General features: G+C 56.4%; 2 protein-coding genes across 4 annotated transcripts in view; both read right to left on the bottom strand.

Annotated features, from left to right (window-relative positions):
* Window positions 1–8,923: 8,923 nt before the first annotated feature.
* EPHX3 (epoxide hydrolase 3) lies at window positions 8,924–13,008 on the bottom strand. Of its 2 annotated transcripts, none has more exons than XM_029049778.2 (8): window positions 12,841–13,008; window positions 12,271–12,621; window positions 11,685–11,770; window positions 11,158–11,315; window positions 10,794–10,922; window positions 10,561–10,664; window positions 10,177–10,313; window positions 8,924–9,948 (listed from the first exon to the last, which is right to left on the bottom strand). In XM_029049778.2, exons 2-8 carry the CDS (start codon window positions 12,511–12,513, stop codon window positions 9,723–9,725), a joined length of 1,083 nt encoding a protein of 360 aa, XP_028905611.1. In that variant the 5' UTR covers window positions 12,514–12,621; window positions 12,841–13,008; the 3' UTR covers window positions 8,924–9,722. The 2 variants fall into 2 exon arrangements, with proteins under 2 accessions (XP_028905611.1, XP_028905612.1); XM_029049779.2 differs by having other exon boundaries at window positions 12,271–12,673.
* A 3,307-nt stretch (window positions 13,009–16,315) lies between these two features.
* BRD4 (bromodomain containing 4) overlaps window positions 16,316–21,201 on the bottom strand; it is a 141,441-nt gene continuing 136,555 nt past the window's right edge. For both annotated transcript variants that reach the window (XM_039910237.1, XM_039910238.1), the window contains 6 exons: window positions 19,298–19,410; window positions 19,034–19,199; window positions 18,810–18,940; window positions 18,447–18,658; window positions 18,108–18,354; window positions 16,316–17,924 (listed from right to left, as the gene is read on the bottom strand). In XM_039910237.1, coding sequence (XP_039766171.1) covers window positions 17,856–17,924; window positions 18,108–18,354; window positions 18,447–18,658; window positions 18,810–18,940; window positions 19,034–19,199; window positions 19,298–19,410 — 938 coding nt within the window. In that variant the 3' untranslated portion in view covers window positions 16,316–17,855. The remainder of the gene's footprint in view (window positions 17,925–18,107; window positions 18,355–18,446; window positions 18,659–18,809; window positions 18,941–19,033; window positions 19,200–19,297; window positions 19,411–21,201) is intronic.

The raw sequence follows: 21,201 nt of genomic DNA on the forward strand, positions 1-21,201 counted from the left end.
CTCTCTGTGTTTAATGTTACCACCTCTTACCTTCTGAGGTGTTAGCAGCTATGCCCAGTTCGGCACCCAAAAGGTTAATGATGCTAATCTTGGTTGGTTCTATCACTGCCAGAAATCATTAAATAACATCTACCCTAAACCTGACCCTAATGATGAACTTAATTGGGTCAAGTGCAAATCAGGGAGGGCAGAACAAACATGGAACAGGGTTGGGTGAAGCTGAGCAGGTAGGTGTTCCCTGCAGGGGGAAAGGTGTGAACAACAATCAGAGGCAGAAGAATCATGAGTGATGGACACTTGGGTTTGCTCATTCATTCATTTATTCATTCATCCATTCATTCAATCGTATTTACCGAGCACTTACTCTGTGCAGAGAACTGTACTAAGCACTTGGGAAAGTACAACGGCTTTCCCTGCCCACAATGAGCTCACAGTCTAGAGTAGGGGGAGACAGTCATCAATACAAATAAAATTACAGATATGTACATAAGTGCTTTGGGGCTGGAGGGGGGAAGAGCAAAGGGATAAATAAAATTACAGATATGTACATAAGTGCTTTGGGACTGAGAAGGGCAAGAGCAAAGGGAGCAAGTCAGGGTGATGCAGAAGGGAGTGGGAGATGAGGAAAAGTGGGGCTTAATCTGGGAAGACCTCTTGGAGGAGATGGGCCTTCAACAAGGCTTGTTGAAAGAGAAAAGTTTGTTGAAGAGCAAAGTGCTCAAGCTGGAGAACAATAGAAGAGAGCAGATACATAAGAGGGAATAATAGTAAGAGCTTACTATGTGCCAAGCACTGTACTAAGAGCTGGGGTAGATAAAAACAGAACCAGGTTGGACGTCATCCCTGTCCCACATGGGCCTCACAGTCGAAGGGGGAAAACTGTACTGACCGCCTATTTTGCACATAAAGAAGTCGAGGCATAGAGAAGTGAAGTGAATTGCCCAAGGTCAAAGAGCAGGCAACTGGTAGAGCCAGGATTAGAACCCACATCTGCTCACTCCCAGTCCTGTGCTCTCTCCACTAGACCACACTGCTAAAGGGATTGCAGCTCGTGGAGAAGCTCTGAAGCTAAGGGTCAGGAGTGACTGTTTTATATGTGAAGCAATGCGGAGCCATTGGAAATTTGGGGGAGTAGGAGAGGAAGAGAGATGAAGCGTTCAATCCACATTAAGTTTGTATTGTTGGTGGAGCAACCGAATGGAGATGTCCTGAAAGCAGGTGGAAAATACTACATTAGAGAGCAGGTGAGAGGTCAGGGCTGGATATTTAGATCTGGGAGTTAACTGCATCATCATCAACATTTACTGAGGGCTTACATTGTGCAGAGCACTGTACTAGGTGTTTGGAAAAAAAACCAACAGACATAGTCCTTGCTCTCAAGGAGCTTACGATCTAAGGAGGGGAGACTGGTAGTCATACGATGCAGACTAAAGTACGTAAAAGAGCAAGAAGACAGTCACAGATGATGAAGACAAAAGTAAGCAATCCTAGAAATAAAGAATGAGCAAAATGAAAGAGCCATATCCATGAGTGCTAAGGGACTGGATAATAATGATATCTGTGTTTTTTGTTAAGCATTTACTATGTGCCAAGCACTGTAGTAAGTGCTGGAGTAGATACAAGATCATCGGGTCCCGTATGGGGTTCACGGTCTAAGGAGGAGGCAGAATGGGTATTGAATCCCCATTTTGCGTATGAGGGAACTGAGGCATAGAGAAGTGAAATGACTTGCCCAAGGACACACAGCAGTCAAGTGGCAGAGCTGGATTTCTAACCCATGTCTTCTGGCTCCCAGGCCTGGGCTCTTTTCACTAGGTCATGCTGCTTCTCCAAGAAACAAATAGACCCTAAGTCCTGTGGTCTGTGCACACATTAGCATTTTTACCATATTCAGATTCAGAGTTCAACTTCACCCACCCTCTGGGTGCCGTACTCCCTTCTGATATGAGGCACAGAGAATGAGGCACAGAGAATGCACAGAGCTGGTAGTTGAAACTATGTGAGCAGTTGAGCTCCCTGAGGGAGGGAGGGTAGAGCAAGAAGACTAGGGGACACAGAGGCGAGTCTTGTAGAACACCCACAGGTAAAGAAAGAAGAGCCAGAGAAAGAGTCTGAGAAGAAGCAGTCAGGGAGGTAGGATGAAAACGAAGGGTGTAAGGATGAAAACTATGTGTAAGGTCGAGGTCAGGGAGAGGATGGTCAACTGTATCTAAAGGAGAAGAAAGATCAACTGTGTCTAAAGAGAAGAAAGCATTCGATTCGATAGGAGAGCATCGGAGCATCGGAGTTCTGGGTTAAGTGCAATCTCGATAGGGAGGAGAAAATTGAGGAGGAAGTTGGCAAAGGTGCCATGGAAGAGTCTAGACAAGAAAGGGAGAAGGGTGATGGAGTGATAGCTGGAGGGTGTGGTCAGGTCAAGAGATGATAATCTTCCAAACTGGTTTTTTACTCTTCTATAGAGTGAGTTTAGGTGGGCATGTAAATCCCAGAAAATAACTAGAGCATAGGTGGCTGAGAATAATAATAATAATAATGTTGGTATTTGTTAAGCGCTTACTATGTGCCGAGCACTGTTCTAAGCGCTGGGGTAGACATAGGGGAATCAGGTTGTCCCACGTGGGGCTCACAGTCTTAATCCCCATTTTACAGATGAGGGAACTGAGGCACAGAGAAGTTAAGTGACTTGCCCAGAGTCACACAGCCGACAAGTGGCAGAGCTGGGATTCGAACTCATGAGCCCTGACTCCAAAGCCTGTGCTCTTTCCACTGAGCCACGCTGCTTCTCCAAGATGGCTAATGAAAAACTAGGAAAGTTTTGGAAGGACAAAGGGAGCTGGAGAAAGGGAATGTGGGATAAATAAAAACAAAATAAACAACAATCATCATAATTATGCACTTGGGAGAGTACAAGTGAACCCCATGTGGGACAACCTGATTACCTTGTATTCCCCCCACCCACCCCCCAGTGCTTAGGACAGTGCTTGGCACATAGTAAGTGATTAACAAATGCCATCATTATTATTATTACTACAAGAGAATGACAGGCAGTATGGTCTAATGGAAAGTGCATGGTACTGGGAGTCAGCAGACCCAGGTTCTAGTCCCAGCTCTGCCAACTGCCTGGGGCAAGACACTTCACATAATAATAATAATAATAAAAAAATCATAATACCAACAACAATAATAATTGTGGTATTTGTTCAGTGATTACTATGCACCAAGCACTGTAATAATAATAATGATAATAATTATGGTATTTATTAAGCGCTTACTATGTGCCAGGCACTGTACTAAGCACCAGGGGGGCACTGTAAAGACCGGGGTAGATACAAGCTAATCAGGTCCCACATGGTGCTCACAGTCTAAGTAGGAGGTAGAACAGGTTTTGAACCCCCATTTTGCAGATGAGGGAACTGAGGCACAGAGAAGAAAAGTGACTTGCCCAAGGTCACATAGCAGGTACGTGATTCCCAGGCCCAAGCTCTTCTCTTGGCGTCAATTTCCTCATCAGCACAATGGACATAATATACCTGCTCTCCCTCCCTCTTAGATTTCGAGACAGGAACTTGTCCAATCTGATTATCTTGTACCAACTCCAGGGCTTGGCACAAGTAAGTACTTAATCAATACCATCATTATTAGTAGTAGTAGTAGATATGATCCCTGCCCTCAAGGAGCTTACAGTGTAGTCAGGGAGGCAGACACTAAAGTAAATTACAGATTTTGGAGGAAGATAGGAAAGGGAGTCTGAACATGAGTTAGTGCTTAAACGACAAAGTATGTGAGATATGCACATTAAGTGTTTGGGGTCGGGGTGCTTTCGATAAATAACAATAATAATAATAATAATGGCATTTGTTAAGCGCTTACTGTGTGACAAGCACTGTTCTAAGTACTGGAATAGATACAAGATAATCAGGTTGGACACAGTCCCTGTCCCACATAGGACTCACAGTTTTAATCCCCATTTTACAGATGAGGTAACAGAGGCACAGAGAAGTGAAGGGACTTGTTCAAGGTCAAGCAGCAGACAAGCGGCAGAGCTGGGATTAGAACCCAGTCCTTCTGACTCCCAGGCCCGTGCTCTATCCACTAGGCCATGCTGCTTCCCAAGATGGTAAAGAAATGCTGAAGAGGGAGTTGGTGGGGGGTGGGGGTGGTGAGCTGGGGAGAGTAGCAATTAATTGGCGAAGGCCTTTTGGAGGAGACGTGATTTCAGGAGGACTTCGAAGATGGGGAGAGCAGTGGTCTATGAGATATAAGGGGGAGGGAGGGAGTCGCAGGCATGAGAGAGAGGTCAGCGGTGGGAGAGGTGAGAATGAAGCACAGCTACGAGGTTAGCGTGAGAGGGATGAAGAGCGTGAGTTGGAGTGTCGGGGGGAAGGAGAATGGATTAGTCTCCTAACTTCTCTGTCTCAGTTCCTTCATCTGTTAAATGGGAGTAAAGACTGTTAGTGCTGGGGATCTACCCTAGCGCTTAGTACAGTGCCTGAAACACCATATTAAAAATAAAAAGATCGAGTGCCCCAAAACCAATGACCAGGAGTTTCTTCTTGATGCAGAGAGGACTGGGCAACCATCGAGGTGCTTGAGGAACGGAGAGTTGTGCGCAAAACGATGTTTTAGCAAAATTATCTGGGCAGCTGAGCGAGATACGGACTGAAGTGGAGAGAAGCTGAAGAACATCAGCGAGGAGGCGGATGCAGTATTCCTTCATTCAATAGTATTTATTGAGCGCTTACTATGTTCAGAACACTGTACTAAGCGCTTGGAATGTACAATTCGGCAACAGATAGACAATCCCTGCCCAGTGATGGGCTCACGGTCTAATCGGTAGTTCAGTAGTTCAGCCGGGATATGACCAGTGCCTGGACCAGCATGCTAGCCTTTTGGATGGAGAGGAAGGGTAGGATCCTGGGGGAAGAATGATCCTGGGGGAAGAATCGCCAGGATCTGGAGACAGACCAGGGTGGGGGGAGTTCAAAGAGAGGGAGGAGTCAGGATAATGCTAAAGCTTGCAGGCGTCAGAGACGGGGAGGATGATGATGTTGTCAACTGGGAATAAAGGATAAGAGGCCAATCTAGGTCCAACTGCAGGAGAAGAGTGCAAATTGAGCCTTGACATTAAAAGGGGCTTAGAGGAACATCTGTTGGGATCGTGTCTAGGAACTCTCTTGTATCGTCCTCTCCCAAGGGCTTAGTCCACAGCTCGGAGCACAGTAGGCGCTCAAGACATCCCATCGATTGACTGGTTATTGACCTTCCGAAAAAGGACTGGGAATCCAGACCGAGCAGAAGAGAAGCCGAGAGGAGAGAGGCTGGGAGGGAGAGAAGCTGGGAGGCTGAGGCTGAGAGTTAGATGGAGAAGGGGGAAAGTCGAGGGGGGAAAAAGCTTAAAGGGAGAGAAGCTGCAGGGGTGGGGGATGGGGGGCAGCAGGGGAGGCCGAAGGGGCACGGGGAAGGTCTCTCTGGCCAGCCCTCCCCGGTGCAAAGCTCGGAGGATCCTGCCAGACTTGCGGGGTTGCGCGGAGATGCTAGGTGCCCGCCGCCCCCTCGGCCCCCTCCACTTCTCGGCTTTTAGAACCAGTTGTCCGGGTCCCCAGCCGGGCTCCCTTCTTGCTCCCCGAGCCGAGCCGGCGGGACATTCCAGCTAGCGGTTCCCACGGCCCCGGCTCTCCCGGGGGCTCTGGGGGTCAGGCCTGGGCCCTCCGAGTCCCGTCCCCGGCCCATTGCCTTCTCTTCCCCTAAAACCTCGCTCGAGGCCGAGGGCGGGGTAGAAGGAGATGCCCCGCACGAACGGAGGGGCCGTGTGTGTGTGTGGGGGGGTCGCAACGGTGGGGCGGGGGGCCCCCCTTTTCTTTGGCCGCTGCATTTCTCCTCCATGAGCTCAGCCCCCCAGGGACCCCGGACCGCGGCTTTTCGCCCGGGCGGCTCAGATCCTGGGACTGGGCCAAGCAGCAGCTGCTGGGGCGAAGAGAGAAGGAAAGGGGGTGGGGGTGGGGGGAGAACCGGGGCGGGCGAGGGGGCTAGACGGGGCGGGGTTGAGGAGCATAAGTAACCCGGCCAGGCCCTCTGGCCCCCTTGCCCGGGAGCCTAGGAAAGATCAAAGTGAGCTGCATCTGGGGAGGAGCTGGGGAACGGCGAGCAGCAACGAGTCCAGGACATTTTCCCAGGCGCCGCACCCCTAACTCTGGGAAGAGGGAGGGAGGGAAAGAGGGAAGAGAAGGAAGGTGGTCCCCCCACCTCCACCCTCGGCGCGTCGTATTGGAGGAAACTGAGGCCCGCAGTGGCCCAGCCGTCTCCTCCGAGAAGGGGCGGGGAGAGCGAGGCCAGGGCGGCAGGGGGCCTCCGGTTTACGGGAGAGGAGGGAGAGCAGGGCGAGCTTCGCCCCGAGCCCGGCAGCTGTGGGTTGGGGCGGGAGCCAGGCTCGGGGAGGGGGCCAGGGGGACGGGGTGGGGGCGCCGCCAGCCCCATCTGAGGCTCCTATTGTCTCCCGGAGTCCCGGCCCGGCTGGAGCCCAAGGCTCCGAGCCCGAAGGGTTAGACACGCTCCGGAGTGGGCAGGGGAGGGGTGCGAGGGGAAGCTTCTGGGAAAGGGCCGTAGCCCAAACGGTCGCCTGCCCTCTCTTCCTGGTCTAGGAACGCCCCCTCCCCCCTTTTCCCACCAGGCCCGGGTCTGCCCCTGCCTCTCGGGACCGGGTCCAGCCCCCCTTTCCTTTCCCCACTCCCCATGCGGGGCCGCGGGGCCGTGGGCCGCAGTGGAGGGAGCTGCGGTCTTTTCCCTCTAGGTCCCGGCCTCTGAAAGTCCAGGGCAGCGGCCGAGACGGGAGGCAGGATTCCTGCCTCCCAGATGACTCCCCGTGATCCCATCCCAAACCGAGCCCGTCACTGGGCAGGGATCGTCTCCATCTGTTGCCGAACTGTCCATTCCAAGCGCTCAGTACAGCGCTCGGCACAGAGTAAGCGCTCAATAAATACGATTTAATGAATGATACGTCCTCACTTCCTACCGCCATCCGCACCAGTTCCCCGGCAGACCCGGGGAAGAGAAGCCAGGTGCGCCGTCCCTCGCACTTTCTTTCAACAGTGGGCCAGGCCCCACCGTCCCGGGACGAATCACCTCGCCCTTCCTCCAGGCTTCCGAGCCCAAACCCTGACACCCCTGAGGGGAGAGAGCCAATCTTGGGCGAGTTCGGAAGCCGGAGGGAGGCGGCGGGAAAGGCGAATGGAGTTATTAACTCTCGGAGTAATCACAGTTTCCACTAATGACAGTAGTAATAATTAGCCTCCCGCCCCCCCCACCCAGCTAAATCGCTGGCACCTAAAGCCCGCTCTGCCCTCGCGCAGCCCAGCTAGGGTTCTCCGACTCAGAGTTCAAGGAGCCGGGGTCCGGTGGAGCTGGGGGGCACGCTCCGTTCCTTTTGGATGGGGGAGGGAGGGGTGACCGGGGTGACCTTGGGGATCATCAGGCCCAGCCCCTCCTGCCTTCCCGGCTCTGGGTCTGCCTCATCCAAAGCTGGGGGCCCGGGCAGGAGGGAGGGACGGCCCTGTATTGTACTTTCCCAAACGCTTCGTACAGTGCTCTGAACACAGTAAGCGCTCAATAAATACGATTAAATGAATAGGGTTGCGGGGAGGCAGCGTCTCTGGCCGAGACCGAGAGAGGGGGCTAGGAGCTGGGCGGGTGGAGAGGAGCAAGGAGAGGTTTGTGGGAAGAGGAGGCCGGGTGGGGAAACAAGTGGGAAAGGAGAAGCCTGCTGGGTTTTAGATGGAGCGGGCAGGGGATCCGCTCTCCAGAGGAGTTGGGAGCCCCTGCTCAGGGATGGTAGCAGGCCAGGTGGCCGCATCTCCGGGATGAAGAACCCTTGGGGCAGGTGGGGGGGGGGGGGAAGGCGGAGGCAGTGTCCCAAAGGTGAGGGCCCTCGAGAGAATGAGGTGGCAGGGAGAGGAACAGGGTGCTTGGGGAGGTCCGAGGCTCCATTTAATCACCTCACCCCCTATCTTCACCTCACTCTCCACTAGCTGTCACCCCAAACCTCCCTCATTCCAAGATGAATGGCCACACGGCCAACCTCATCACTCAGTCTCCACCCCCTCCCATTCCTCCACTCTCTACCCTCCCACCCCCTCCCACACACTTCCTCAACTTCTTACCTCTTATCAGTTCCCTGCCCCATCTCCTGGCCCAACTGTTGCCCCTTGCAAGGTCTTTCCCTCACCCTCCTTTTCCTCTATCTAAATCTTGTCTCTTTTCCCTCTTGCCATTTTCCTGACCATCTCCTCAATCCCTCTAGCTTCAGACCTCTCTCTGTCTCTCATTTCCCATCACGCCCAGCTGACTTCCTCCCTAGGAAGTTCTAGTTGGTTGAGCGCCTATGCACCCTGGCCGAATGGGGCTTCTCCATACCCTAACAGGGTTGTTCAGGACACCCCAAATATTGCCAGAGTGGGGCCCAGGCAGAATTCAATAGTGTTTTCCAGAGTTCAGGTGCAGCTGAGGTGACGTGGGGAAGGAATCTGGGACAGAGTCAGCCCCGGAGTCCAAGGGGGTCCCACAGTTCTCCGTCGCTCCCGAATCATTGGCAAAAACCAAGATGCCTCCATCATCCAGGCGGGGTTCTCCCACAGGGAGCTGGCTGGGCTCACAGGAGACGAGGAAGAGCCGAAATAGCCCGGGTGATGATTCTGGGGTCTGGCCCAGTGGAAAAATGTGCCCGCGTAGGGAGGGCAGGGGGCAGCTAAGAAAAGCCTCCGTCTGGCTTCTTGAAGACGTTTCCCAGGGCTGACTGAAGGCCAGGGCATGGAGCCAGGGCAAGGGCGGAGTTGGCTGTTCCTGGGGGGGAACGGGACCCATGCTGAACCAGGTCCCGGGGGAGAGCTTCCCGGAATTGATATCCCAGAAAGAAGGGGCAAGAACCACCGCATCAAGAGGAGAAGGGGCTTTATTTCTTCTGCAAGGGGAGGCGGCCCAAATCATCAGGTGCTCATGGTGTGGGAGGTGGCAGAGTCCTCGCTGGTTTGTTGCATTTTGGGGGACTGGGCTGGGCGCCGCCAGCAGGGGATGGACTGGAGGATTGGGGAAGGGCAGTAGGGTAGAGGGTTGGTATCCCGGGAGGGGAAAGGGTCCAAGCCAAGGCCCACAGCGCAACGTGGGCAGACTGCGTCCTGCCAGCCAGGGGGTGGGTGGGGCCAGTTACTGGTGCCCCTGAAGGGATCAGCCCAGGGAGATAGGGGGGAGGGAGAGGAGGAAAGGAACATTAGAGCTAGAACAGGGAGGTGGGGGGGGGGAGCGCTAAGGAGGCAGGCAATCTGGGGTCTTGGCAAAGGCCTAATACTGTCTTGCTTTTCATAGAATAGCCCCGATTCGATTCCTTTCTTTCAGCCAAACTTGGTGCCTCAGTTTGCCCTCTCACAACGGGGTGGGGAGGGAATCTCTCCACAGGCTAGGGGAAATGGTCCAGGTACGGTGGAGGGGCTTAAGAGATGCAGTGGGAGAGAAGGGCACCGGGTTCTGGCTGAGCTGGGCAGATGAGCTAACCGAGTTCCAACGTTTGGCATCTTGCCCAAGGGGGTGGGGTCCTTCCCAGGAAGAGAAGGGTGGGCTGGGACCCCTTCTCCCCATGCCCTTGGACCGTTTAGCCGGAGGGAGGCAGAGGAGGAGGAAGAGGAGGAGGAAGAAGGGCAGGCAGGGGTGAGGGGAGGCCAGGGAACAAACAAATGCCTTCAGTCCTTGGGCTCCTGCAGAAAAGCCCACATGTACTGGTTCATCAGCTCAGGACAAGACTGTGGGATCCAGTGTCCCTCACCAGGCAGTACGTGTGCCTGCAGCCGGCCAGGGATGAAACGGCTGCTGATGCTAGAGACCAGCCCAGCCTCCAGATAGGGGTCTTTGTCTCCCCATAGCAGCAGTGTTGGTGTCAGCAGCTCCTGGGGTTCCAGAGGGAATTGCCTTTGGGGAAAGGGAGACAGGGGAATCTACACTTTCCACGCCTGGGGGGGCAGATTCTCTTTGCTCCCAACACCTCCCTGCAACTAGGGGACAGATCTTTACTCTTGGATTGCCAATCATCTCCAACCCCCCTCCCCCTGCCCTCCACTTCTCTAGGGTAACTTTAGTTGGGGGTGGAGGTGGGGGAACAGGGAGAGGAAGCTATCAGAGGCCCAAATTGGAGTTTACCTGAAGAGATTGCGGTAGTAGTTGAGGGGGCCAATGAGGGCCCGGCGCTGGGAAAAGCCGTAGATGAAAGCCTCCATCTCCTCGGGGGTCAGGTTTGGGATCCCTGTCTTGGGGTGTGCCACGGTGGTCTTCAGGATCTGTATAGTCACACTTCGGTCTCTAGCCTGCCTCCGACTGGCCATGACCCAGGAACTCTGCACCTTCTCCCCGTCTCCCTCCAGCCCCGTTCCTCAAACCTAAACCAGACCACTCTCTGGGACACGCTTCTGAGGAGGTGTCTTCCCCTCTTCCAGCAACCTGGCCACCCCTCCTTCCCCTCTCCACCTCCTTGCCTCACAAAAGGGCTCGAGGTCCACCCTGCCCCCAGCTCCACATCCCTCTGACCTGGAAGTCGGAGATGGAGAGCAGCTTCTCAGGAAGCCAGGGCAGCTGGAACAGGAACATGTAGCTGGAGTGAAACAGCTGACTCCAGTGGTGCAGGGCATAGTCTGGTGGGGCAGAGGGGAGTGGGGATGGGATGGGTCACCTGAGGCTCAAAAATTGGGTGGGGGAGCTTGGCCAGATCCCCTCCCCTACCAGGCCATTCCTTCCCCCCCACCTCCCTTCCCCACCCGTACCTTGGTACACAGACATGGGGGCAGCGCTCACCACCACCAGCCGGTCCAGCAGCGCCGGGTAATAGATGGAGAAATTCCATGCCAGGATTCCACCCCAGTCGTGAGCTACTAGGATGCACTTAGAGTAACCTGCAGTGGGGTGGGGGTGGGGGTGGTAGGGGTGGTTAAGGGACCCTAGGCTGAGGAGACATCCAGCCAGTGACTCCCTCTCCCATCATCACCCCAAAGTGCAGGTGGCCAGGGCGAGTCCAGGGCATCTTAAGCGCAATCCGCTCTCCAGCCAGCATCCGGCCAGTGGGGGAGGGCTGGCATCCGGAGGGGAGAGGGATACAGGCCATCGCCCCCACCCCGCTCTCCATGGTACCTAGCGCCTCAACGGTGTCCTTGATATCGATCGTCAGGGCCTCTAGAGTGTAGCAGTCTAGGTTGGAAGGGGCATCCGAGCTCCCATAACCCCTTAGATCCAGCGCCACTACATGGAAATGACTTTGGAATTCCCGCAGCTGGTGGCGCCAGGAGAACCTGCAGGGCGAGCCGGGCCTGAGTCACTCCCTGGCCCGCACCCCCACCCCCATGGGACTGGCCCGACTGGAGCAGGAGGGGCCAACTCCAGGCCGGGGCCCCACCCAGAGCCATTCTGGCTCGGCTCGGGGGTGATTTCCCAGGGGAGTGGGTGGGGGGGGCCTCACCCCCAACCCCAAGGGAGAAACCCGGGAGAGACATCTGGAGTTCGGGGCAGGATCCCCTTGGCGCCGAGAGACCGGAGAGATGGGTAGCCACTGGCCCCCGGGAGTGGAGGGGTTCCAGTTCCTGGGATCCGGGTGGGCAGGGAGAGGGAGCTGGCAACCCGGGGAAGTGAGGAGTGTGGCCCTAGAGACCTCAGCCACGTACCAATTCTCGGGGAAGCCGTGAAGGAAGAGCATCAACGGCCCATTGCCCTCGCCAGCCGAGACATAGTGCAGACGCAGTCCAGAGCTCTGGGGAGAAGGACGCTGTCAGGATAAGGTCCGACTCTCCATGGAACGTCAGTTTAGCCTCAAGCTGCCTTCCCCTCCCCATCACCACCGAGGGCTGCCGATCCACTACCCACGACGCTTTCAGCCAGCGACAAGACTCAGACCCTCATTCCCGTAGCGTCAGATCCGGGGAGGCACGGGGGCCGGCGGAGAGGGCCACCCTGGGCCTGGACGTCAGGGGTCCGTTGGCGAGGCCTGGCCTAGGGCCCCGACCGCTCCAGGTGGGCCGAACGCGGGCTGGGAGTCGGGCCTCCCGGACCGTTCTCCTGGCTCTCTTGCTGCACTGCCCCGTGCCCTTGGCCCGGTCACTTAGAGCTCCTTAACGCTAGGCATCTTTCCGCCGGTCGAGGCTCGCCACCCCCCCCGCCCCGTCGGGCCCCCCGGTCTCCCTCTCCCCTCGCCCCCGGCCCACCGACACAGCCATCCCGCCCGGCTCCAGGCCGCCCTCTCCCCCAGCTCACCTTCAGGGAAAGGTAGCGGTGCTCCCCGCAGGAGCTGTCGGAGAGGCAGGCCGGGGGCGTCCGGTGCGGTCGCCCACAGCAGCCCCGCTGGGGGTGCCGCAGCACGTGGCCCAGGGCTACGAGGCCGTAGACCGTGGCGGTCAGGCAGGCCGCCCAGTACACCAGAGTCCACGTGAGGACTCGGAGAAGCTTCAGTGTCAGGCGAGATGGCGCCAGCAGCGCCGAGACCATGAAGTCGGGCATGGCGGGGGCCCCGGGCTGGGGGACCGGTGGCTCAGGGGCTCCGGGCCGGCGTGTGGGAGGAGGGCGAGGAAGGATGGCTTGGGTCCCAGGGAGTTCCCGTTCCGGCTCCTGCAGGGAAGGATGCTGTTCGGCACTGAGCCTCCACCCCACCTGTGAGCCTCTGGGGAACGGGGAGAGGAGGTAGGATGCAGGGGGTGGGGCCCCGGGGTGCCTTGGGGGTGGGGCCCCGGGCGCCGCAGGTGTGGCCAGGGTTGATCCGGCCGGGAAGAGTTGCAGCGGCCGAGGCTACCGTCCCCCTCCCTCCATCTCCTCCAGCCGCCGCCTCACCTTATCCCCTGTCGGTGGGATCTCGGCGCCGCCTCCGTGCCCTCCTGCCCTCGGCTTCTCTGGCCCCTAGGGGGCGCCGAGGGGGCGAGAGGGGCCAGCGGGGCCCCGGCCCTCGCCGCCCGGCTCTAGTTCTCACTTCCCGCGCCCCTTCTCCTCCGTTCCCCCGTTTCCCCGTCTCCGACCACTGATTGGACGGCGCCGACGCGAGGCTCCGCCCTCCTCCGCCCTCCCTCTCTTCCGATTAGGCGGTGGCGCCCATCTGAGAACTGGGGGAAAGGTCACTGAGGCGGGGCCGGGGGAAGGGGCCAATGCGCGGGCTGCGGGGGCGGGACTCTGCCGCCGCCAGCCAATAGGCGATCGCCTTCCCACTGGAGCGGGGCGGAGCCCCCGGGGGGCGGGAGGACTGACCGCTTCCAGCGGCCCCGGCTCCCACCGTCGGCCTCGGGGTCACGGAGGTCACGCGGGGCCGAAACGGCCAGGGTTGGACAGCGTGGCCGGGACTCCCCACTCCCGCCACCCGCCCCCCTCTCCCAAGCCCTCCAAACCCTCGCCTTTTGTCCGTCCATCTCCTCCGATTAGACTGTGAGCCCGTCATTGGGCAGGCATGGTCTCTATCTGTTGCCGAATTGTACATTCCAAGCGCTTCGTACAGTGCTCTGCACCTAGTAATTGCTCAATAAATACTATTGAATGAATGAATAATAATGATAATGTTGACATTTGTTAAGCACTTATTAGGTGCAGAGCACTGTTCTAAGCCCTGGGGTAGATATGGGGTAATCAGGTTGTCCCACAGAGAAGTGAAGTGACTCGCCCACTCACACAGCTGACAAGTGGCAGAGCCGGGATGAATTTCCCAGGGGCACCCACCCTATTGAGGGGTGCTTGCCGAGCGAGTGCGGGGTGACTTGGGGAGGAGGAGCCCCCCCACCCTCCCCTGCCCCAGCCCTTTCCTTCCCCAACCCGGAGGAGGAAGCAAACCCGTTTAGACCGTGAGCCCATCGTCGGGCAGGGAGTGTCTCTCTAGTTTGTCCATTCCTAGCGCTTGTTGCGGTGCTCTGCACATAAATACTATGGGATGAATGAAACTCGCCGTCGCCCACTCCCCTCAACCAGGACCCCACCCGGCCAATCCCCGGGGCCCTCTCCCCAGAAAGAGCAGCCACCACAAAAGGGGGTAACTTTATATTCAGTACAAATGTTTATTTTTGCAATGAGAACTGCACAAAAAACCTTTAGTATATAAGTGAAAATTCTATGAATTCCCTTCTACAAATGTCTAAAGTGTTTAATACAAGTCTCAAATTCACTGACAATTATTGGCCAAGCGATCCGTGCATAAAGTACAGTGGGAGATTGTACAAGTCTTTTATTCTTTTGTACAGGACTAAGAGAAGGCGGGGGATGGGGGGGAAGAACCAGGAGTACATCATGTTGACTAGATTTCTAGAGCAGGGGAAAGGAAGGGTCCCGACTGGGGCATCGCCAGAACGGTAAAAATCATAGGCGGGGGTGGGGGTGGGGGCAGTGGTTTGCAGAGGGAAGGAAGAGAACAAATTAAATAGTGGATCCATCAGAATTACAACCCAATCATAAACACACAAACGAGTCAAATGGGAAAAAAACCAACAGAAGGAGAGCAATACCTTTGGCAGAACAATAACTATTTCTCCTGCTACACATTCCTACAACTGTGCCGCCTGGCCTGTGAGGGGTCAAAGTGGAAAAAATAAAAATAAAATGGAAAAACCTGAACACAGACCTGCAAGGGAAAAGAACCGACAGTCGAGTCGAAGCTGATTTAAAACAAAGGAAAAAAAAAAAACCAGAGGGGGGGAAAAAAAAAATCCCAACCCGGCAACGCTCTACCAGGTGGGTTTGCAACTCATGAACGGGGAGCGGCACATCATCACACCCCTGGCTACAACCACTACTTCATTAGCCTTCATGCCCAATGTTTGGCAAATCCCAAATGCAAGAGAAAGGGTTAAAGTTGTGTGTACAAAAAGGGACTAAATAGCTCTACGGACTTAATACAGTTTTTCTTTGCATACATATAAATTATATATTTTAAAATTTCTATTTTTACATCCTAGGGTACGCTTCGAGTGGCATCCCAACCTCTTTGGCTGGGCGTGTGTGTGTGTGTGTGTGTGTGTGTATGTACGTGCTTGCATGTGTGTATCTGTGTTTCTCAATGTGATGGCGTATATATATATACAATCTCTTGGGGCTGGGATGTGGGTTGGGAAGGGGCAAGAGGGTCAGTCTTACAGCTGATGTACCTGGTAAGAGTACCTGGTAAACCCTGAGCTTAAAATTAAAGGAAGAAGGAAGGGAGAGGAAGAGGAAACATCCAAAGTGCTTTCACAAGGAGAGAGGGAGGAAGAGGAATACTGCCCAACTGTCTGTGGCATCGAGTCCATGGCCCTAAGAACCCAGGGGTGAAGGTGGGATTCCCTATCTGCAGGCTGGAAGCGAGAGAACAACTCGACTCCCTAATGCCCAGTCTAGGGGACCAGGGCTGCCTCTGCTGCCAATTTTGGGACCCAGGAGCCTTAACTGAGTCCCTTTTTTCTCTTACCAGAGCCACCCATCTCCTGAGGGGATGGACGCAGCTGAGCCCCCTTGCACACTGGACTTTGGTGATGGGGATTGCCTTTAAGCCCCCTCCCCCCATCAGGGACCGGGGGTTCTCCGTTGCTGTCTCTGAAGTGACTAACCCCCCACTCCAGTGCCCCGCTAACTCCAAGGAAGGGTGTACCCGCTTTGAGCTCCCCAGGGCTGCCCCACAAATGGGGCCGGAGCGCAGACCTGGCCCTAGTTGGCCCACTTGGCCTTTAGCCCTGTCTGCCTGGGGCACCCTGTGGCCTTGCCCTGCCCGCAGCTCCAGCTGGAGGAGGGGGACAGCGATGGCATCCGAGGTGGAGACGGCCTCAGCTCGGTGCCGTGGGCCTCTTTCTCCACCCTCGTCAGGCAGCAGGCAGCCCCCTTCCCCAGAGAACAGCTGGGGGCTGACTTTCCCCCTGCCCTGATCCCCTGCCCCAGTTCCATATTCCTCCTCCAACCTGGAGAGCTGGGGAAAAGTGGCCAGATAAGGCTCAGGGTCCCCACCTCTCTGGCTTATCTTTACAGTGTTGACTACATGGGAGTCAGTGCGAACCTGTGTGTATGTATATGTGTGTGTGTGTGTGTGCGCGTGTGTGCGTGCGTGCCTGCGCGTTTGTGGGGAGGATGGGAAGAATGGGAGGCAGCTCGAGGTGGGGGTGAAGGGGAAGGTTGCAGGACTGGGAGACCTGGCTGACTGCGGTGCCTCTGTGTCAGCCACCATCGCTGTGGTGGTTGTGCCCTATGGCTCCAGCTCCAGGGCAAGTTCTGTCTGAAAAGTCTGTGTGCTGGGAAAAAGGCCAAACGGGCTGACTCTACTGGACCCGTCCCAGGGAGATTTCAAAAGAAATGTCAGTAAGACACCAGCTTTAAAAAAAAGAGATGAGTTTATTCCATGATCAGTACAGACCAAATGCATATTCACCGTATTAAAGTCAAACCAGTTGTTATTACTCCAGAGTTTGGCCAATACTGAGGCACCAGTATTGTACTGTATAGTGGGTACTCATGGCACATAACCTTTGTGAAGGGTTCAAATTATAAAATTAAAAAAAAAAAAAAGGAAAGAACAAACGCCCTGGGCTGAGAGGTGGGGTTGCTGCCAGCGCAGAGAGTGGTGAGCTGTGGTGTCGGCTCCCACACTTGCTCCCACCCTGGCCACGGCGCCTCCCAGGTACAAAAACAACAGATTTGACGTTAAAAAACCCAAAACAAAAAAAAAAAAATGCAGCTTTCCGGTTTTACACTTAAAAATATAGACTAATAAAAGTTTTAAATTGAGTAAAATATAAGCAGGATTTTTTTTTGCGTTTTGTCTTTTTGTTTGCTTTTTTTTAAACACCAAGTTTGGTGAAATCACCAACAAACCTCAAACAAATATATGCCAACTATATTCACTATACAATACAGCCACGGTCACACACTACCCACAGTGTGGCGGCGGCTCCCCCTGCTCCCCTACGCCACCACTCAATGAAGAGAGACGACAACACCCATTTCGAGTTAAGCAGTGCCATTGTGTCTGGAGGGGGGAGGGGGGAGGAAAAAAAATTTAAAGAGAGAAAGGAAAAAAAAAAAGACAAAAAAAGAGAAAACCAAAAACGAGGCGGAAAGAAAATGACTTTGGTTGGTAATCCCATTGCTAGGGCGAGACCTCCACACACATACACGCGTGCTACGACAACCACCTCACTCCAAAATCGCCATGGACACACACACCTCCACTGAACTATTATTCCCTTTTTCACAAGCGAACACACTCACAGAGAACGGCTCTGGGCTCAAGGCTTGCGGGGGGGAGTTCTGGTCAAGGCGGAGTCAGTGACGGTAGACCGGAGATGGCTGGCGACTGGTCCCGGTTTGCCCCGAGCACACCCCCTCCCTCCTACCCCTGGCCTCCCGCGCCAGGCGGCCTCACTCCCACTTCTAGGGCTCCCCTCCTCACGCCCAGGGCCTTCTAGTCCTGAGCTAAGGTGGCTGCCGCAGGAGTGACGGGGCTGCTTATGGGTCACTAACTTGGAACTCTCATGGTCAGAAAACTCAAAGAATGTGACGTCCTGGATATACTGTGAATATGTTTGGCATACAGAAGGGCCTTGCCCCCAAGCACGACCTGGTCCGGCGCTGGTTCCTTGGGGGTTCAGATCTGACTTCAGTGTGTGATGGGGAGGGCACAGGATGGGACCTGGGGGAGGGGCGCGAGGGCAGGTAGAGGAGGGGGTTGTGTGGAGGGAAGTCCAACTGTAAGGCAGACTCTGCTGATCTTCCGAAGCCTCAGCTGAAAGATCGGCATTGGGCATAGCATGCAGGAGGGCCGTGCCCCAGGAACGCCCCCTCCCAGCCGCCGATAACACTATGAAGAGTCAAAGTTTTGCCGGAAAATAGAGTCAGAAGAAACCCAGGCGCTATCAGAAAAGATTCTCTTCAAATATTGCCAACAGATCACTCTGGAAATTCATGTCAATGGTAGCTGTCATCTGAGGGGGGGAGAGAGAGAGAGGAGAGAGAGAGAGAGAGGAGAGAGAAACACAAAGGAAAAATTAGAAAGTGGGCCTCACCAACAGCTCAACTGCTCCAGTTTTTGTGGAAGGGCCCCCCGCTGCCCCTTCCATTCCCCACCCCCCCCACACCTCCAACACCCCCCACCAGACCCTACTCACCGCCTCCCTTCGCCTTCTCTCCTGTTCTCGTTTCCTGGCCATCTCTCTCTGGTGGTCCAGCATAGACTGAGAGGCCTGGGGATGGGAGCTCTGTGCTTGGGGAGCAGAGGCTGCTGCAGCCACTTGCTGCTGCTGTTGCTGTTGGGGTGGCGGCGGCTGCTGCTGCTGATGATGATGCTCTTGGCGCCGCCTCACCTCCTCGTGCACCCGCCGGGCTTGCTCCAGAGCGTCCTCATCATCGCGGCTCCTGCCGAGAGCCAAAGACCCTGTCACGGTGGGATGCCCCAGGATTCGGGCTCCCCGTCTCCCTCTGCCCCCGCTGGACACTGCCCCTCTTACCGCATTCTCTCTTGCTCCCTCCGCAGTCTCTCCTTCTCCTTCTCCGCTTGCTCCGCCTGAGCCTTGAGCGCCTTCTCGCGCTCTTCCTTCTCCCGCGCGGCCCGGCGGAACTGCTCAAAGCTGTCGCTGGATGACTTGGCCGTGGAAGAGGGGGTGGTGGGATGTTTCTGGACCAGGCTAGCCCAAGAACCCATGTTCTTGATCTTCAGATCCTGCCAGGGAGAAAGCGCTGTGTCGGGTCCCCGGGCCGCCTGCCCTGCTCGGCTCCTCTCGGCTCATGCCCGGTAACTGCGGGGAGGCCCCCGGGGGCCTGGGACCAACGTCCCCCCAGGGGCCTGCAGAGAGCGGGGGCTGCCCGTGTACCTTTTTGGGAGCGACAGGGGTCTTGGGTTCCTGCTTCTGCTTGTCTTTGTCCTGGCCTCCAGGCGGCGGGCCGCCCTGCTCCGGAGGGCGGATCACGGGCCTCCCACTGTCCAGTGGCTTCATGTCGGGCCCTGCAAGGCAAAGGCGAGGCTCAGGAGGCCCACCCTCAGATGGTGTGAGTGCCGTCAGCCCATGGGATGGTGGCAGGAGGGAAGGGCACTCACGCTGGGGGATGTGCGCCGGGGCCTTGATGCCCTCTGGGTGTTTGGGGGGCTCCTGCCGTAGGGAGGGACTGAAGGGCTCATGGCGAATGATGGGTGAGTGGATCTTTTCCTCCTTCACCTGTACCACCAGGGGCTGGGGCTGCACCACTGAGGCCGCCCGGAGCTCCTGCAACGACATCGCCGGAAGGGCCGTCAGAGCCCAGACCCCCGCGGCCCGCTCCCTCGCCTCTGGCACCCACGCCGGTGGCGCCCCTCCCCTTTTACCTGCTTCTTAGTCTGGACGCTCTGCTGAGGCGGTGACTGTTGGACCAGGCCCTGAAACTGGGGCATCTGGGGGGAATGTATCATGAGAGGGGACGGGGCTTCCCGCAGGTGACCTGCCACAGGAGAGAGACAGCAAGTCAATGAGGAGCCACACAAAGGCCTGTTAGCAAAGCTCCAACCGCAACCGGGTGCCACTCAGTTCCGGGCTCAGACACCTCGAGCCTGGCCTCTCGACAGGGAACAGTGACACCAGGGACCGGATCGGGCCCTGGGCACCACTGGCCCAGGACCCGGATGCCATGGCAGCAAGAGCATTTTCAAGGAAGGAAAACTGGGGTTGGGGGAGGGGGTAAAATGCGAAGGGTGCTGGGTCAGCCCTTGGGATGTCACAGAGCCCAGGGCCTAGAGCCAGGGCGGGCAAGGCCAACCACCCTAGTCGGCAGCCTCAGCCTTGAGAGCCGAGTGCCCACTTGGTCTCGGCTGGCGCCCAGGCGCCTAGGGACTCCAGCTCGTTCCTCTGGGAAGCCACACTCGCTGAAACGTCTTTGGGCACCAATGCTCCTGTGAGGTCGACTAGACCCGGCCTCTGTAGACTTCTTACTCGCCAGGCGGCTGAGGTCACACCTAGCGTGGGGCTGCGTTGGGGCTAAAGCCATACTGTTCTTCTGCAGGTGCAGGCTTTCCTTCAAGTGCAGTCGCTGGGCCAGGGCAGCTCTGGCCAGAACTCTGCTGGCGACGGAGAGCCCCAGGTGCCCACTGCCCTCCCGTGCTCCCTGGCGCTTACTCACCTGCCTTTCTTGGATGAGAGATATCGAGGGCAAGCCATGCAACCTCGTGGCCACGGCCCCTGCCCCCATATCAGGGAGACCCTTTGCTGTTGTCTGAACGGCCCCCACCCACGCAGTTCACCTGAAAATCCTGGCCCGGCTGCAACTACAACACTAACTTCCCTAGGAGTTGGGGCCGAGGCCAGAGTCAGACCCGAGCTTTGCTGCTGTGCCGGTGGATGGGGGCAGGAAGAAAATCCCCATAGGGTTGGGGGGCCCATCTTCTTGGGGTAGTCTCGATGGCCTCAACGCTGGAACCTTCTTTATACTTCCCAGAGGCCGCGCGAGGTGGGCCTTCAGCTCGGCCCGGGCGGGTGAGCCCTGGGGCCCCGAGGCCTGCGCACCCTGCCAGCTGTCAACGGAAGGCTCCTCCACTTGACTGGCATGTCACGTCCCAAGCTTCCAAAAGGGCCCTTTTGGGTGCTTGGATATAGAAGCACCACAACCTGTCGGCAATGCATGACACGTTCTGCCACAAGCAGCCATCCCCATCTCAGAGTTGATCTCGCCGAACGAGTCCTGGAGGTGTCGGGTTTCAGGGCTCAGGGCCGCTCGGCTCAGGAGGCTGTTCTCATCCTGACTCCCAGCCAGGGTTGGCCTGATTCAAGGCAGCTGCCAAAATAACGCTGTCAAGTGTCTCGCAGGTGTGGGGCTTCCAGCAGTCCCGCAATGAATGATCCAGAAATTTAGACTGCGATCTTGCAATCTTACATCTGTCCCTGTGCCAGAAAGGTCGATGTCTTGCCGTTCCGGCCTAGGACTCAGCGTCATTAAGCACGTTAGCCCAAATGCCCTCCCATTTCTTTTGACGAATCACGAGGCCATTTGTGAGTTTCTGTTCGATCTCAGGCCACCAATTTATCCCTTGCTCAGAGGGCAAAAGATTAATGCCGGTAATTGGGTGGATGATGCTGGTGCGGTCGCCAAACCTCTGCAATTGCTGAGTTTTCCAGTTCCATGAGGACTGGCGATGTCTTTGTGCTGGGGGACCAGGGGTGGGGAGGCGCGGCTCGGGTAGGAGGAAGAGAGGAAGGGACCACTGAACTGAAACCCCCAGGTAGGAGTGGCCAATCACAG

Source organism: Ornithorhynchus anatinus, chromosome X1, assembly GCF_004115215.2.
Source record: "Ornithorhynchus anatinus isolate Pmale09 chromosome X1, mOrnAna1.pri.v4, whole genome shotgun sequence".
Lineage (NCBI taxonomy): Eukaryota > Metazoa > Chordata > Mammalia > Monotremata > Ornithorhynchidae > Ornithorhynchus > Ornithorhynchus anatinus.